The sequence below is a fragment of the Cryptomeria japonica genome, chromosome 4 (genome assembly GCF_030272615.1).
Source record: "Cryptomeria japonica chromosome 4, Sugi_1.0, whole genome shotgun sequence".
In the NCBI taxonomy this organism is placed as follows: domain Eukaryota; kingdom Viridiplantae; phylum Streptophyta; class Pinopsida; order Cupressales; family Cupressaceae; genus Cryptomeria; species Cryptomeria japonica.
In genome coordinates this window covers 532391510-532409461 of record NC_081408.1, presented here as the reverse complement: position 1 = coordinate 532409461, position 17952 = coordinate 532391510, and the positions used below count along the sequence as shown (strand labels likewise).

Sequence of the window (17952 nt, the reverse complement as noted above, 5' to 3'; positions counted from 1 at the left end):
ACATTCATACAAACATCATATTTAAACTTTGACCAAGATTTATCATTGTGAGGGATTTAAATATATCACTACAACTTAGATGTGATACCACAAGGTGAATGATATTTAAAGGAGAGTGGATAGATATAATATGTTGCTTATGTACTTTAGAGCTAGCGGAGATATTTGAGCCGATTACATCAAGATTTTAAATGTGGGCTCTTTGATTAACCTTTCAAAGAATAAGAAAAAATGTAAATTACTTGATCAAGATACACACCGAAAGATCCGAGATTCAAAAGAAAAAGAAGATCAAATAGACTCTCACATTTCTCTCTTCTCATGATTTCTTTTTTCTTTTTAACTTTAAATATAATAATAAATTACATTGAATCACAGAATTTGATCTTAAATATTAGACACTGAAAATCTACACACTTCATTAAAATCCCCAAAAATGATCTGATTAAAATTGCATTTAGTAAATTAACTCTAAATTTAATATTTTTCTTTTACGTTGGAAGACTGTCGGCTCCTTTCGCTTAAATTGAAAAGAAACGAGATACAGAAGATGTATTTCCGAATAGTCCATTTTCAAAACTTTCATAAGCTTTGCTCGAATCGATATAACTTTACCAGCTAAACTCGCGATGTTTGTAAATCAGAACGCTCGTTCTGCCGTCAAAGGCAGAGCAGCAGGCAAGTCGTTTATTTATTTTAAATTTTATTCTCCGTAATTTGTTTAGCTGAATGTAAACTGTAAATGATAACTCTTAGATATATAATTCTGCCCTTTAACTTTGCAATGCTATGCTATGTAGAATCCTTCAGAAGTTTCAGGGTTTCTTAAAAACATCAGCTTAAATATAGACTCCGAGCTTGAAAATGTGCGGCAGAGATGTGTTTGAATGCCTATAATACCTGCCATTTTTGTGACAATTATCCCATTTGTTATGTGATTCTCACCGTTCGAATCAAAGGAATATAGACTATTTAATAGTTTTTATGTATTATTAATCTACTTATGCCTTCTGCCATATATTTATGTTATTCTTTTGGCCAGAGTTTACATAGGGGGAGGAGTATGGATGAATATACATTCAACATTTTAGTTCTGTATATGAGCGGAGAGAAAATTTGTAAGCGCTTTGATTTTTTTCCAATTGATTGTAACAATCTCTTTCATTTTCAACCAAAAAAAGAGAATTTAGATGGAAAATATATCTTTGCCTTAAATCTAGCCAATTTTTGTTGGGCAAGGTTATGGGCTTGAATGATATTCTTAAGATTTGTAAACCCGAATCTTACTTAAATATACACCACGACTATCACTTTACAAGTTCACATGCCCACCGGAGATATGGGCCACCTTTCTCATGTCAAAGAGGAGTTAAATCAGGGCCAAAAATTTAATAATTTTATATAAAAATTGAGCAATGCGTGTTTTTTGAATTTTTTAAGATATTCTTTAAGTGGCATCTCTTCTGGCAAGTGAAAACCGCCTGGGGTACAATCAACTAACAGTTTAACCCCATCATGCTTCATAGGATTGTAATAAATCACTGAGTTATTCTGTCGGGATCAAAATTTTTCTTCTAAATATCAATTTCATTTTCATACATTTTGGTCTTGACATGGCAAGTTAGTTAGGACAGCGATAAGTCTTTGAATTGTATTATTTCCTTTTCCTTTCACAAATTAAATCTGTTTTTTATGCATATTGATTTATTTGATGAGCTTCAGATTTATATGTCAATGTTTGGCTGCAGTTATGGAAGCACATGCACAAGAGGATAATATGGAACAAATATGGGAGTCTAGAAGTACCAGCCAGGTTCTCCCACTCGGCCGTGTTATGAATACTGTGCTAAGTGCAAAACCAAAAGAACTAGAAGCGGTTCTTTCTCAGCAGACTCAGAAGTTGCAAAAAAATTCTAAAAGTAGAGAAGCATGCATTTTCATGTGTTTTCATTATGTTTACATTTTAAGCTTCTTAGAGCATATTGAAGCATGTGATGTGGATGCATTTTCAAGTAATTACGTTTCTTCTGTGATGTCTTCTTTAGGTGCGCTTGACCAATCTCTAACTTTGCTTCGCAAGCATGTTGAGGAGATTGTTCAAAGGAATGAACTTCTAGATCAAGTGCTTGTGCCGCTGCTTGAACATGTACGGTTTTCTTTGCACTACGAATGATGGTGTTAAATTTGACATTATCTTATTCAAGTTAGATTTAACTCCTCATCTTAGTTGCCTTGGAAATGTCCTATGTAGTTGAGGTCAAGTTGTGGCGTGGTTTAATCATTGCTATTAATAGGAAAATAAATTAAGATGTTTTCTTATTAGCACTTGAAAATGTCAATATTAAGCTGAAAAGCTGTGATTTTTTTATATCTTTTTGTTAGTGTTAGCAAACAACATAGAGTGGAAAAATGTGTAAAATAGAACTGTTGAACCCAAGGCAGGACCGAGAAGGGGGGGTGAATCAGTCCAAACAAACAATTACAACAGCACATAAACAATTAATGAACAACACATATCTTACACATGAACACCAATATTTATATGTGGAAAACCAAACAGGGAAAAACCACGGTGGGAGTCAACCCACAAGATAATCCACTATATATAAAATGATTACAAAGATAGAGTTCACTGCTTCGGACTTGTACACTAAGGCTAATTGTTCATGGGACAAGATACAAAGAGGACTTGCAAAACTTAAAGCTAATTGCACTCAGGACAAGATACAAAAAAATAATCTGAAAAGAAGGATCTCCTAAACATGAAGCTGTCCTTGAACTCTGCATCAAGCGATCAGCATCAACACACACAACTCTGATCACAACTGCCAACACTCTGTCTCAATTATTTGTCATAGTCATAGCACAACTTACATATCATTCTAACACAACTCTTCTTCGCTTTGCTCACACTTCCTCTGATCTTCACCACATTATCTACACTCACTCTCATTCCAATTGCCACTAACTCAAACATTCAAATGCCTTATATACAAGATATATCATCAAAGCATAAAACAAGTCGGCCTGAAACAAAAAATATACCTTCTGAACCAAAAACACACACTGATCCCCTCTAGGAGAAAGAGAGGACCAAAACACATCTTTCAAAGCTTAATCCACCAATCTCTAATCACTGGAACCTAATCAACAACATATCCACATGCTACACAACCATATAAACAATTATTGATCAAAACATTCTCTCCAAAGCAAATAACTCAAACCCGGATCTCCACATGCTAGGGTGAGACCCATAAAACATCAAACACGTTTCCACAAATCATATCCGGACCTAAGGATAGGTCAAACATAGAATCTCACAACCAGTAATGAGCAATACCACAACACCTGGAGAACACAAAGATGTGTCCGGACCTCAAAACCAATATATCCACGATATCGAAACTATATCTAATGAAGATAACAATAATATTCAACACCAACAACAGATTCCGGACCCAAGCACATCCGAAACAACCAACATAGCAACTGCACCAACAATACAACAAGATAACTTTGCATCACAAACTTTCCAAACCAAAACCGGAATAAGTTTGACATCAATGACAACCACAACAACACATCAACTCATATTTTTAACAATCTCCCCTTTTGTCATTGATGGCAACACTTGATAACACTTGATAAGCACTTGATAAAACCTGCATTTTAGCCAAAAATAAAGAAGAATAATACTGCTCAATATCTCTCAAATTTTGCCAGAACATATTGCACAATCTCTCTTGAACTAACAACTCAATCTCTCCCCCTTTGCCATCAAGGACAAAGGTCACAACAACACTGCATACCACTGCACACCACTACACACCACTACTCCCCTAGAGAGCAGCCACAAAATCGATCTAGGAACAAAAATAGGCATGAAAGCTCCCCTTGGAAAGATGCATCCCCATAATGCACCTAGCTAGAAGGAGGGGCAATGATCCCAAGCTTCTCTCGAAGAAACTCAAATGAATCCTTTGCCAATGCCTTAATGAAAATATCTTCAACCTGCTCCTTTGTAGAAATGTATTCCAATTGAACTTCCTTTTGTAATGTCCCCTACCCGATTAACATAATTAATCTATTTCAATATACTAAACTTCATTGAGAGACTAATCATGAAGCCAATCATTGATATTCTTCAATTTATTAACAAGTGCTTATTTATTTTCCTCATTGGATGATTAATTTCATTCTTCATAGTTTTTAATGTAAATATCAGACCCTGCTACTACTTCAGTTTTAAGGGAGAAGGGCCTATGCATGTTACCAAAGTGCTTAGAGACCAAATACAATAGGTTCCCTCAAAGTTTACAGATCCAAGCCCTTACCTATCTTGGGTCTATCCCCTCAAGGCTTATGGGTCGCTGATCCCCACCCTATCTTAGGACTTAACCTATTGCTTGGATTCAGACTGCCCCTCTTTGGAACAACTCAATCCCATATTCTTAAATACTGACAGTAATAACATGATTCAGACTATAAGCATACTAACTTCTCATGTATTATGAATATATATGAAATTAAGTATGACTGTCATACATATTGCAGTCTATATTAATATTACTACTAAATTCTGTATAACAACATTATCAGGCTTCATATATCAAGCATACATATTCAGCACATCCCCATGCATATCACCAAGAACAAGGATGTTACTGCTTGTAACTTAATAACAGTTCCAATCTGATCTGATTGATGGTGATGTTACTAGATGCTTTTAATTCCTTCCCTTTATATCTCTCAATGTGAGGGAGAGCTCACACCTCTTCATCATGCATGTCCTTTGGCAAGAGACGCACCCTTTCACCATTAGCACCCTTTGAAAGAGTGCAACACTTCATTCTTTCTGCCCTTTGAAAGGGACACAACCTTCCACAATCAGATCTGCACTTCTTATTTAAATCAGATTTGTACTTCTCATTTCCAAATTCTTGCCCCCTCAAATGAGTTTCTCTTCTTTCTTTTATATCTCACGTTTGAGGGAATCGCAACTTATCATTTCATGCCTTTTGACCATTCATTAACTTTAATCAAATTTTAATTATATTCTTTTATATTTTAATTTTAATTTTTATACATATTTATTTTGTATTTTAATGTTATTATTATTATATATTGTTAAATTATATTTCAAAGTAGGGACATTACAGCTTGCAACTTGATACAATACAAATTTTTTTGGCTAGGCACACAACTTCACACTACGGAATCTTTGCCTTACTGTTAGTTCTTACTCTTTATTTTTACACAACCATGGATTGTTCATTTGTATGCTTCAAAATGAGTGTGTCTTTGATGCAAAATGTCATATCAGTACAACACTGTATAATTTTAAGCTTCTTTTACTTTTGTCCTTTACAACATGATTGACAACAAAATAAATGTTAATGTCTCAATCTCAATAATGTTGTGAACAATCTGAGAAAATTCTGGGACTATTTCTGTAGTTTTTCTTTTCGAAGACAATAAAACCTGTTGCCTTTAATCATTTGTAAAAATAGTACTCGGCTCCAACTTAATTTTTCAAACAAATAAAAACGATACAGTAATGCAAGCTAAATTTTGAATGGGTCATTTTATATTATCAATGAGGAGCTTCAACATGTTTCCAAGCGAAGGACATACAGCAGTATAGAACATGACAAGGAAGCCCCTTTCATCTCCCTCTTGCACTTGCAACTTGCTGTTGATGATTTGAAATGAGGATGGGCAAACATTTTTATAGTTTTTCTAGAGTGGAGGACCTTGGTGTGCCCCACTTTTAGAGTAGGTTTATTTCCCCCCCCCCCCCGCTTTAAATTTTTCAAGTTTTAAAAAAGGTTGTATTTAAAGGGAGGTTGGCTTGCTCTATCAAATTTGGGATGTTGCACATCACTAGGCTATCTTGGGCTCCCTAGATGTAGCCCCATAGGAGAAATCTCATTGGCTTTCCTCGTATCCAACTTGTCGTATCTACCTTGCTGAACACACCTTGAGTAAAGACTGAATTTGGCTTGCAACTTGATACAATACGATTTTTTTGTCTAGGCACAGAACTTCACACTACCGAATCTTTGCCTTACTTTTAGTTCTTACTCTTTATTTTTACACAACCACGGATTGTTCATTTTGTATGCTTCAAAATGAGTGTTTGTCTTTGATACAAAATGTTATATTAGTACAACATTGTATAAATTTCAGTTTCTTTTACTTTTATCCTTTACAACGTAATTGACAACAAAATAAATGTAAATGTCTCAATGTCAATCATGTTGTGAACAGTATGAGAAAATTTTGGGACTATTTCTGTAGTTTTTCTTTTCGAAGACAATAAAACCTGTTGCCATTAGTCATTTGGGAAAAAAGTACTGGGCTCCAACATTATTAATAAAACAAATAAAAAGGATACACTAATGCAAGCCAAGTTTTGAATGGGTCATTTTATATTATCAATGAGGAGCTTCAACATGATTCCAAGCGAAGGATTCACAACATTATAGAACCTGACAAGGAAGTCCATTTCATCTCCCTCTTGCACTTGCAACTTGCTGTTGATGATTTGAAATGAGGGTGGGCAAACATTTTTATATATTTTTTTGAGTGGAGGACCTTGGTGTGCCCTACTTTTAGATTAGGTTTAGTTTTTTTCCCCTTTAATTTTTTCAAGTTTTAAAAAAGGTTGTATTTCAAGGGAGATGGGCTTGCTCTAGCAAATTTGGGATGTTGCACATCACTAGGCTATCTTGGGCTCCCTAGATGTAGCCCCATAGAAGAAATCTGAAAGTCCCTACAAGCGTCCTTGCATTGTAGTGTTGTCTCAAGGATGACTCCCTTTGGGTTGGCGCCTGACACAATGACCACATCCCCATAGAGCATTGTTTATTTCTCATGTTAATGAGTAATAACTAATAACACCCATATTAGTTTTTTATGATATATCTATAAGATCACCATGCAATTTATAACCACCAATGTAAAGCATACATATATTGAAATGTGTGCCATCTAGTTCTCTCAAACTAAGTGCATTCATTCACCCAACACTTAGTGATAGACTTGTAGAGTTCATGTTTCTCATTTTAATTGTCTATTTCTATCTATCAAACTATGTAAAAGTCACATTGAATAGCTTGATTTTGTTTGGAGAATTGATTTCACATTGATAGATACCTCAATTCATGACGCCATTGGCCTTTTCTCTATGAATGTCAAAACTTATGATGAACAATGTAGCTTATGTGTATTACTGTTATTTCTAGGATCATGACTATATACGATCCTCAGGAAAGCTTTCATGAAATACTCTTCTAGAAGAATATTCTTGAAAATTTCGTTGCCTGGGCATTATATTTTGCTTGAAAATTTGATTTTTATGAAATAGGGCACTCCTTTATACGTTCGAAGTTAAAATATTATTTGCACATATGCTGAGGGTCAAATCTAGTGGAAAATCAAATCGGTCTTTCCTTTCTGTCCTTTATTCTTCTACATTTGAACTTTGTAATTAAAATAGCTTCTTTCGAGTTTATCTTTGCACATGGGCATTTCTACAGTAAGTAATAGACGAACTTGGTCTAGATCGTCTTGAATACAAATTTGATTGTGTAATCAGCTTAATTATACTATCAAGATAAAAAGGGTTGCTAGCTTGGTGTTTTCATTCAACAGACCAACATTCTACTGTCATTTGGCTCCATTTCTCGTAAAGTTATGACAGCTGATTTGGTCACATATGTATTGGCAGTGGCACATTGCTTCCAAAAGGGTGGAAGTTCTTTGTGTCTCTTATTGCAGAGCAATAATCAAACTGCGTATTGCCTCTAAAAGGGGAGAAGCTCTCTCATTCCTATCACTGTAAAACAGGATTCAAGCTAACATTTTATTTGTGATGATTAATCTACTCTTTAATTGAATTTGAGAAGCATGATTAATTACCCTTGCATTTGTCTCAGGCTGTGAAGTTCAGAGGCTTGCAAAATCGCAAACAAGTTCTGATTCTTCTTCAATGGCTTTCCCAAAGTGAAGAAGTTTTCATGGTACTTGCAGATAGTCTAGAAAAAATACTTATTGAAACGGATGACCATCACATTATTCTTGGCTGGTGTATAGTGGTTCGCGAGCTTGTGGAGAATGAATTTACAAATGTCAAATCGTTTATTGCAGGTGCTGTAATATATTTTTTTGATACTTTGAATTCAATTGGATGCTATTTTTGCAAATGCTGGTCTTTTGAAGTTCTGGACTCGCATCTATGTCAGTGCCTAGTTTCCTTGCTTTTCAAGGCTGCCTACTAGTTAAGATATTTGATTCCTTGAAATACTTATTTTTGAGATTGGCATTGTTATGTGCTATATATAACTTTGTTTAATTTCATGAGGTTGAAATTTGCTCTCTGCAATATCATGTGTAGCATTAAATGGCACTTTCCTTCAACTATTATAATTTATGGCCATGTACAACTTGTAAGGGGAGAAACCAAAAGATGGCTTTTATTCACATCATGTTGATTGAAAAGATGGATGCGAAATAGATAAACTGGACATGATATGCAAACACTTTAGGTTTTCTTTGGTCCTCCGCTTCTTGTTTTGGTGGAAAGTTTTAAGTTTGAAGTTGGCTTCTCTTCTAAAATGTTTAATTTTCCTGATAAATAAGATTAGGAAAATATGCAATTTGCTGATTGTACGATATTATAAAAAAATGACAACAACTATTTTGATCTAGTTCCTGTAAAAGAATTGATTTTTTCTGTTTGACCTTCTGGCCTGAGATTGGTTGTTGAGCTTTAGAATGCATTGGTTGGAAGGATCACCCTTCTCCCCAGCATGAATAAGATTGGCAGTGGCATAGACCAATGCTAAAATAAAGCATCTTGGCATTCCTTTTGGCTTAGAAGTTCCCTTATCTATAACATATATTTAGGGTCTTGTGAACATTGATTCAGTAGACAATAGATTCAGTTTTAATACTAAAATGGTATTTGGGGTGAAGAATCCAATATGTCTTATAGAGGTCTTGAAACAAGGATTTTCACTTCTACAGTCCATTGCTTCTGAATGTAGGCATTATGCTTCAGTTATGTTCTTTGTCTTCCTGAGCAAGAGAGCCCCACAATATACAAGCCTTAAATTTTCATCTTCTGTTAAATGTTGAAAAAGAATGCAGTTGCAAATGAGGGCAGGAGAATCTCCTAATTACATGCAGATTTACTGCACATTAGGTGTTTTATGATACGTATCATACGTATGCCATTTTTATTGTGGTTATAAATGCAGATTACACGTTCCATTTCCGGACTATTAAAATAAACATGTATTTTTCTAGTCCTATTGTGATGGCTTGTCAGTGCTCATGTAATAAAATATATTTTCTTTTTTTAATTTGAATTGCCCTCTTTTCTAATTCATCTTACAAAAACAGGTACACTGCAGGGAGACGCTGTACATTTATTCAAGATCTGCTGTCATTGCATACCTCGACTTCTAAGCATAGTTCATGAAGGAAGGTATGTTTGTCTTGTGATAATCAAGATATGAGATGTGTAATGTTTAGAAAGGCTCTATTGTCTGATCTATGTGCATGTCCATCCTTAGGCCCAATAATGTTGATGTGTTGTTCCTTTTATTTGAAAGAGATATGTATGAAGCAACTGGAAAGGCATCAAAATAGTTAGCATTACATATCTGTTGACAAATATAGTAAATTACTGCATTTTAAGTAAAATATATGAATAATAATGATGGTTGAATATTTCTATTCCAACTAAATAAAGCAGTAGATATGTGTGAACATAGCAAGGCTATGGTGAATGGTGCATTTGCTTACACTTCATTTATAAGGGGACGAATGAGATGAAGCTACGTATCTCTTAGCATTTTGGTATGTTGACAAGGTTTTGATTGCTCCCATAACTTGTCAAGATTTGGAAATTCAAGAAGTGTATGGTTTTAAATCAAATATGGTTAGACAATAGGGGTCACATGATGTTGTTAGTGGCACTGGCAAGGCTGTAGCCAAAAAAAAATCCATTAACATTATCTTCACCGATCATATTTAATTTGACAAACCGGATTTCTTAGTATACTTTGATAATGACTAAGTCATTCTATGAATGTCAAGAATTAGGAATATGGGTATGTGGGGTTATTAACTTATTTTATATGTTCAATGATGGTTGTGAAAAGTAAAGTTGATTCAGGATCTATCTGCTCTTCCTCCTCTTCATCACTCACATCTCCCATGTCAACATTTCTTCTCTGATTTGACTCCAAGGCTTCAAGCCTTGCCAATACAGCATTGTAGGACTCTTGCAACCTGGTATTCTTCTCTCTCAACTCCTGCAACTCTCTGGCAGTACCAACATGCTTAGGAGGCATCTTGTCTTCAACCTCTTACTCACTCTTCTCTCAAATTCCAATTATCTCCTTCACAGATTTACTTCCTTGCTTTGATACCACTTTGATGCAGAGCATCCAACCAACAGAATGGATGAACACAACCTAGGGAGATCTTTCTCCCAACTCACCTATTCAAACAAGGTGACAACTCCCCACAAACTCCAAGAGCCCTCACAAGGTTAATAGTCACTCATAAGGTTTCAACACCCCAACATGAACTCATGCCTCTATCCTTGTCCAACCATTGATACACATTAGTTTGGGCTTATTCAACCTGCCCAAGGCCAACTTGAGACTCTCCAACCCCTAGGTCACACCAAACCCCAAAATCCCACTCACACAAGCTTACCTGCTATTAGGACCCCAAACTGTCCACAAACACAATTCCCATTGTTACTTAAGTACTCACCAACCTAAGGGTCTTTATGACGACTCTATGGGGACTCCTCAACATGGATGACCACTATTCTACACCCTCCCAACCACCCCAAGGGCCAAAAGAAAACCTACTGCTGCAATACTGTCTCTTTATGACAGTCACAAACACTTAGGACAGTCACCCTTTCATGGACCACTCTTTCGTCACAGCACTCTCTAACATTAACAATGATGATGGAGATCTTCTCTCCTTCTCCCTCAGCCCCAAACTCAACACCTACTCACTTTCAAACCTTGCAAAGAGCAGTGATTCAACTCACTGTCAAACTGTGACAGTCATATGGTTTAATATGGACAGTCATTAATACTTGCCATTTGTCTTGTTTATGGGGCTGCCAATCCTAGGAACAAGTTTTTGGTATCTTCACACACCCTGCTAACCCTTCACCAACCTTCCAAAGCCTGATCTTTGCATTCACAACCCAACTCACCATCAAAACACTGCCCTGACAGACTGAGACACCCAAAGGTCAGTCCTTCCAACTCATGTAGCACGTGCAAGAATTATCATGGGGCCCTGCAAAGACATAGAAGATTAAATACATGATTACTAGGGTCATCCCACACCTTGGCAAGGATTTTCAACGTGTGAATGACCCCCAAACCATTTTCTTACTGTCTTGGGTTACCCTAGTTTAGGGTATTGGCAGTTTTTACTAAATCTTCTCTAACTTTGTCAAAGATGATTGAAAATGGATGAAACCAAAGGGAAATGACAGAGAATCCACTCCTTTAACACATCCAATGGATCTCCAAAGTCGGTGAAGCAGTTAATACAAAGAAAAATTCAGTTTAGCAGTCTGTTACGTCTGAGAACACAAGAAATTTGCAGAATACTCCAAATTTTATTGATTCTCCTTGAAAAACATACATGAAAACTCTCTCTAACCCCTATCCTGGTTGAGAGAATGGCCTTTTAAAGAGGTTTCCAACTGTCCCCAACGGTTACAACTACATTTTGAATGTGCATTAACAAACAAACTCCTAATCACATATTGTGGTGCAAAAATTGCTTGTGACAACTTTTGTCATTATGGACAACTTTTGCATAACTTGACTCCAAACTTAAAATGGGACCTATATGGCTTCAAACCATTATGAATACATGCTAATAGGCCCAAATACCCCTTATACATGGTGGATCATCCCATTGGATACCTTAAATAAACTTTCACCTAATAATGGCAATTTTGACCACAATGAGACAATCAGGACTTCAACTTGAATCATTGCAATTTGGTCTCAAGGACCTTATTACATGAAAAATGGTCTTTCAAGACCTTATTACATCATAGAACTTGAAATAACTCATGATGGCCAAATGGGAGCATATGACCACCTAGGTGCTCCTGCACCATATGGGCACGAGAATATACATACATACAAGTTACAATACATACACACATACACACATGCACACATATACACATATACGCACACACACATACATACATACATCTGATACTCATAGTTGCCAAAAAATAAAGTTTTTAGATACCTCATATTCATAATTTGCAAAAATGAAAATACTCAAGTCTCAAAATGTCATTAAACAATGAAAATTCAAGTTACAATTTAAATACTCCCACTAGCTGTGTCAAGTGCAGAAGTTGGTTCAATTTTATTATTGAAACATTTTACAAAATGCCAAATCATTAACAAGACAAGGAAAGTGATTTCACAAAACATAAACAAATAGCTGCTACATATGTATAATGTAGATCAACTGAAATCAATCTTATTAATGCTGATATAAAGTTTACTAACCCCGTGTTCACTCACAAATGCAACTGAAATGATATTTAATTGCTTGCTTGCTGGTATATTTTAATATAAACTGCTGTCACAAAGTTATGAAGAGTGAAACTGAGGTTTTAATGTATGAAACTGTACCTGGGTACGGCTTGGGTACTTCCTGGGTGCCTGGGTTTGCTGTGAAGGACCCACAGTGAACCCAGGCACTCAGAAAGAACCCAAGCCGTACCTAGGGCCATACCTGAACCGTACCCATACCTGAAATTTAACTGTACCAGGACCCAGGCTTTACTAGTCGTACCCGGTAACATAGGTGAAAATGTGAGAAATTCATTTTTTCCCTTTTTTTCTTGGCACTGCTTCTTGTAGGTTGTGATGGGATATCCCTAATGGAAGATATTGCATCAGAAAGTCCTTCGAGGGCGACATCTTTCATTTCTTTGTCTAATTTATCAATGATATGTGAGTTTTTTGACTTGGAGTACCGCGTTCTTTTGTAGAGTAGGCGTGCTGAAATTTCTGGATGCCCCATGTTATAGGTTGATTTATGTCAAGGTCTATAGCAAACCAAATATTCAACCATATCTTATGTTTTACTAATAAAAAATAACAAAACGAAACAAACTTAAAACAAACAATAACAAATCATCTACATGAGAGAAAAACTTTCCCCCCTTATTACATCATTGTTTTAAAGTATAAATGAGAGATTCCTGAAAATTTTCAAACTTCACATGTCCAAGAGACTTGGTGAAGATGTTAGCATGCTGCTCTTGAGTAGTGCAGAATTGGAGATGAATATTATTTTTCTGAACATGTTTTTGTATGAAGTGACAATCAACCTCAATGTGTTTGGTTCATTCATGAAACATTAAATTGCATAAAAGCTTGAGAACACTTCGATTATTAGAGGATATTGTGGGTTGATTTTTAGGTACCCCCAATCCTTCGAGTATGTGATGTAACCAAACCACTTCACAAACTACTGCACTTGTTGCATGATATTTTGCTTTTGTTGAAGAACGAGCAATTGTGGCTTGCTTCTTACTTCCCCAAGAAATAGGACCTTAACCTAAGAAGAAAACAAATCTAAATGTAGATTTCCTATCATCAACAAAACCTGCATAATCTGAATCTATATAAACTGTCAAGAAGAATCGATCATTCCTTTTATATTCCAAACCAGGATTCATTGTACCATGTATACCTTAGGACCCATTTTGTTGCTTTCCAATGACACATCTTTGGTTCTTGCATGAATTGTGAAAGATATTCAATAACAAAATTGATATTTGGGCTAGTATATGTCAAATAAATCAAACCTTCTATCATTTGTCGATAGAGAGTTGATTTAATGTGGTGATGAATGGAAAACAGATAACTGCAGTCTTGATTCCACGGGTGTAGACATTGGTTTGGAATTCATCATTGTAGACTTCTCAAGCGATGTCTTGGTATATTTTCTTTGTGATACAAAGATATAGTGATTTGTTTGCCATACCTCTAAGTTGAGACAATAGTGTAATAGCTTGAGATTTGTCATTTCAAATGCCTTCTTGAGATCATTCTTGGTTATTTCAACCATTGTTTCCAAGCTGGTCGTGGTAACTAGGTCATCAACATATACATAAATAATCACATGGTCGTGGTAACTAGGTCATCAACATATACATAAATAATCACATTCTCCCCTCCTTGTTCCTTGAGGTAGAGATTTGGATCATATGGATGCTTAATAAAACCATGTTGTAGCAAATGGTCATAAATTTTGATATACCATGCTCTAGGACCCTGTTTGAGACCATATATGGACTTAACAAGTCTGGGTACCTTTTCTTTACCAGGTGCAATGTATCCCTCTAGTTGGGTCATATGGACCTCCTCCTTAAGGTCTCCATTGAGAAAGGTGCTTTGTACATCCATTTGATACAATTTCCATCCAAATTGTTTAGCTACAACAAAAATCATTCTCATGGTTTTCATCTTTGCTGTGGAAGCAAATGTTTCTTCATAATCAATCCCTTCTTTTTGGGCTTATCCCTTATCTACTAGTCTACCCTTATTCTTGGTTATACCATATCTTCCTTCACAATTAATGGATCTATTGTGTTATACTTTTGGATAGATTTTATCCTCCCTAGCTAAGAGGGAGTGTTAAAGATGATAGCTTCTGTCAAATAAATATGATCATGAATAAGACTTACATCATTAGAATACTTCATATATGCATACCAATATACATAGTAATAATCATTGAGTTTATCATCACTATGTATATTAATATACATTGATATTCTTTTCATGAATAAACTAAATCTGATAAAATGATCTAATGGTTGATCATATATTGATTGCCATCTATCTAGTATAAAATCGGTGATCATGTATGATCCACTTCCTGTCGATAAAGTGTATCGGCATCCTCTTCGATCCACCATAAATCGATAATGTGTATTGATTAATCTAAATCAATTAACTGATTTTCAGTTTAACATACCGATTGTGAATCGGTTGTGTTAACTGAATAGTTAACCACCGATTATGAATCGATATTTATTTAATTGTTGGTAATGGCAAACAGATTGTTAATGCCACTGATTATGAATTGGTATTAGTTTATAATAACAAACGGTTTGCTAATGCCACCGATTATGAATCGGTATTGGTAATATTAAATGGACAGACATATCGGTGGAGAGACATGCCTCCACACGTGTGGAGACATGTCTATTCATCGATGTGCCTCCCCATTTAATATATATAATTCACAAACAGATTGATGAAGAGTGTACCAAAATCAATCAGTGCAAATCTTAGAAGATTGATCGTATTCTCAAACAGGCAGGGAAATTGTATAATAAGCTTATTTTACTGCATAGTTTTGATGACAGTTTCAAAATAATCCATTGGCATGATAAGTTATTGAAGGAAGTTGAATGTATTGGGGGTAAGAAGTTTTTACATGTTACTTCTAGTCCTAATTGTCAATGCTCTGCTATCATTTTGTGCTGATTGACTCTGTAAACAAAATTCCTTGTAGCAGTTGCAGTTGTAAACTAAATTCCTTGTTACTTATAAACTATGATATTATGAATATTTATTGGCAATTATGGATTTATGTATAGGAAAGTTACACTGTATGGATTGTAATAATGGGAGTGACAGTTTATATCTTATATCGAAATCGGCAATGGAGTATTTAACTCAAATATAATGGATGAAGTATTTTTTTGATTTTTTGAGTCATAATATGCTCATTTGGTCTGGTACTTTTATCATCATCTATTTTACATTCTGATCTTAGGACATATTTCTGATTTTTAATCACGTTTCTTGAGATGTGCTTAATAATATTCTATTTGGGAAATCATATTAACATAAGTCATTTGTCATCTAACTGAATGGATCGATCTGTTGTTGTTGTAAATTTTCTTGTATCTTTTTTAGTTGTCTTCAATCATGAAAAAATCAGAAATGTTGAATGCTTTGTCGAATTGTCTGTGTTTATTTGAGGCAATTCGTCATTCCCTTCATGTTTTTTCACTTTTGGGGACACATTAATAAAAAATTTCCACCAGGCAATTTTAGAATTAAGATATTGAGGGGGAAACCTCCCACATGGTGTACCACTAAAAAATTCAGCAGTATGTTTCATGTTGGATTGATACTGTTCCTGGAAATTGCTGACATCTTTGTTCAGAAACATAAGTTCATTTCCAAAATTTTAACTGCAGTAGTCAACTTTGTGTTTATTGTTTCTGAAACTAGTAGTCAACTTTATGTTTATTGTTTCTGAAACATTGTGTTCTTGTAAAATGTGTTTGTTCTGTTTCAAGGTCTGAGATCTTGGATTTGTTTGTCTACAGTGTTGAACAGGATGGTTTTCTGCTTCCAAGACGCCTTTCCATAGCTGTGGCTGATTGCATTTTGGTTTTCACTCAAGCGTTAACAGAGGATACATGTTTTCCAACACCTGTTAGAAATAAGCAAACAAATCAGGATAAAAGGGTGAAGAAACAGTTGATATCTTCAATAGATACAGATAGAAGCTCAGGAGGGGTTCTTGGCAATGACATACCTAGTACATCAGGAAGAGGTTCAAGTACCATGGAGAAGGAAACTCTGCTATGGCAACATCTGGATAATTTGGTTGACCTTGTCCAACAACTTAAGATGGTATGCTGGGTATTTGAATCTTTAGAAGGCCATGATATTTTAGAATAGCAATATATTTTTTAGAGGAAACTGGACAAAACTGGGGTACTATTCTAGATTGCATATATGTTCTTGTATTTAGAATTTTTCCAAATGACTTTGCAAAAATATAAAGAGGACATTTTGTAAAATATTTAAACCTCTTTTTCTGCCTGGTGGTGAACATTTTCAATCTTGGCAACATCTTAGAACTTCAAAGTTCCCTATGAAATGCCATCCGTGTTGGCATTACAGAAGTTTTTAGTCACTCTTGAAACATCTTTTAGAAACACGAGAAAAAAACAATTGAACCCACTATCATTTAGCATGCCTCTCTTACTGCAAAATGACTATAGCATATTTTTTATCACATTAAAGCAAAATCAGGAGTCTGAACATAATCTTGTGGTACACTGCCATAAATTCAAAGAGCAGGCATTGTTCCTGTTTTCTGATCATGTAATCTCTGTTTTGCATTTGCTCCTTTGTTTTCATTGAATTTCAAAATTTCCCAATTTCCTGGTGAACATTGGAGCTTATCTATTAAAGTTTCCAGGAATCCCACTTTCCAACGTATTTCAAGTTCCTATTGCCTGATTATTTATTTACGGAGGTTTCAATTAATGGTGATGATGATTTTTTTAGCCACAAGAGTAAAGGATTATATTTATATGGAAAAGTGCCTTGTACAAAAATTTAACAACCTTAATCCTCTACCGGAGAAGAGAGATTAGAGGCAGCATCAAATCTGTTAGACAAACTGGGTGTAAACTGTTAGAATAATATTTTATATTATTAGTGTTAATGGTCAATGATGTAACTGACAGTTAGACATCTTAAATGTCTATAGTAACAGGTAGTTAGAAGTAGGTAACTTCTTTAATAGCTAAGATATTTTGTAATTCCTATAAATGTATCTCTTCCCAAAGTTAATAAACTAAGTTTTTACCAGTGAATCATCTATGATTTCACATGGTGGTATCAGAGCCCTAGGTTAGGAAATTTTTCAAAAAAGTCTCTGTAGTTTAATTTTTTCGAATTTTTCCTCAAACCTGTCTAGGGTTTCTGTTCTTCCTGGGTGTTGTCTGTTTTCGTGGGTCTGTTTGAGGGTTTTTTTTTGCCTTACCCGCGTCTGGTTTCTGTCAGCCTGTGTTTGTTTGCTGAGTTCTTTTTTCTG

The 17952-nt window shown here is 35.2% G+C and overlaps 1 protein-coding gene across 3 annotated transcripts in view; it reads left to right on the top strand.

Annotated features, from left to right (window-relative positions):
- Positions 1-468: 468 nt before the first annotated feature.
- LOC131069053 (uncharacterized) overlaps positions 469-17952 on the top strand; it is a 225338-nt gene continuing 207854 nt past the window's right edge. Inside the window, exons 1-7 of one of the 3 annotated variants that reach the window (XM_058004369.2) lie at positions 469-678; positions 1043-1118; positions 1749-1919; positions 2046-2146; positions 7944-8154; positions 9412-9496; positions 16448-16757. In XM_058004369.2, coding sequence (XP_057860352.1) covers positions 1064-1118; positions 1749-1919; positions 2046-2146; positions 7944-8154; positions 9412-9496; positions 16448-16757 — 933 coding nt within the window. In that variant the 5' untranslated portion in view covers positions 469-678; positions 1043-1063. Of the gene's footprint in view, positions 679-1042; positions 1119-1748; positions 1920-2045; positions 2147-7943; positions 8155-9411; positions 9497-16447; positions 16758-17952 lie in introns of those variants that run through there. The other 2 variants (XM_058004370.2, XM_058004371.2) reach the window with 2 other exon arrangements.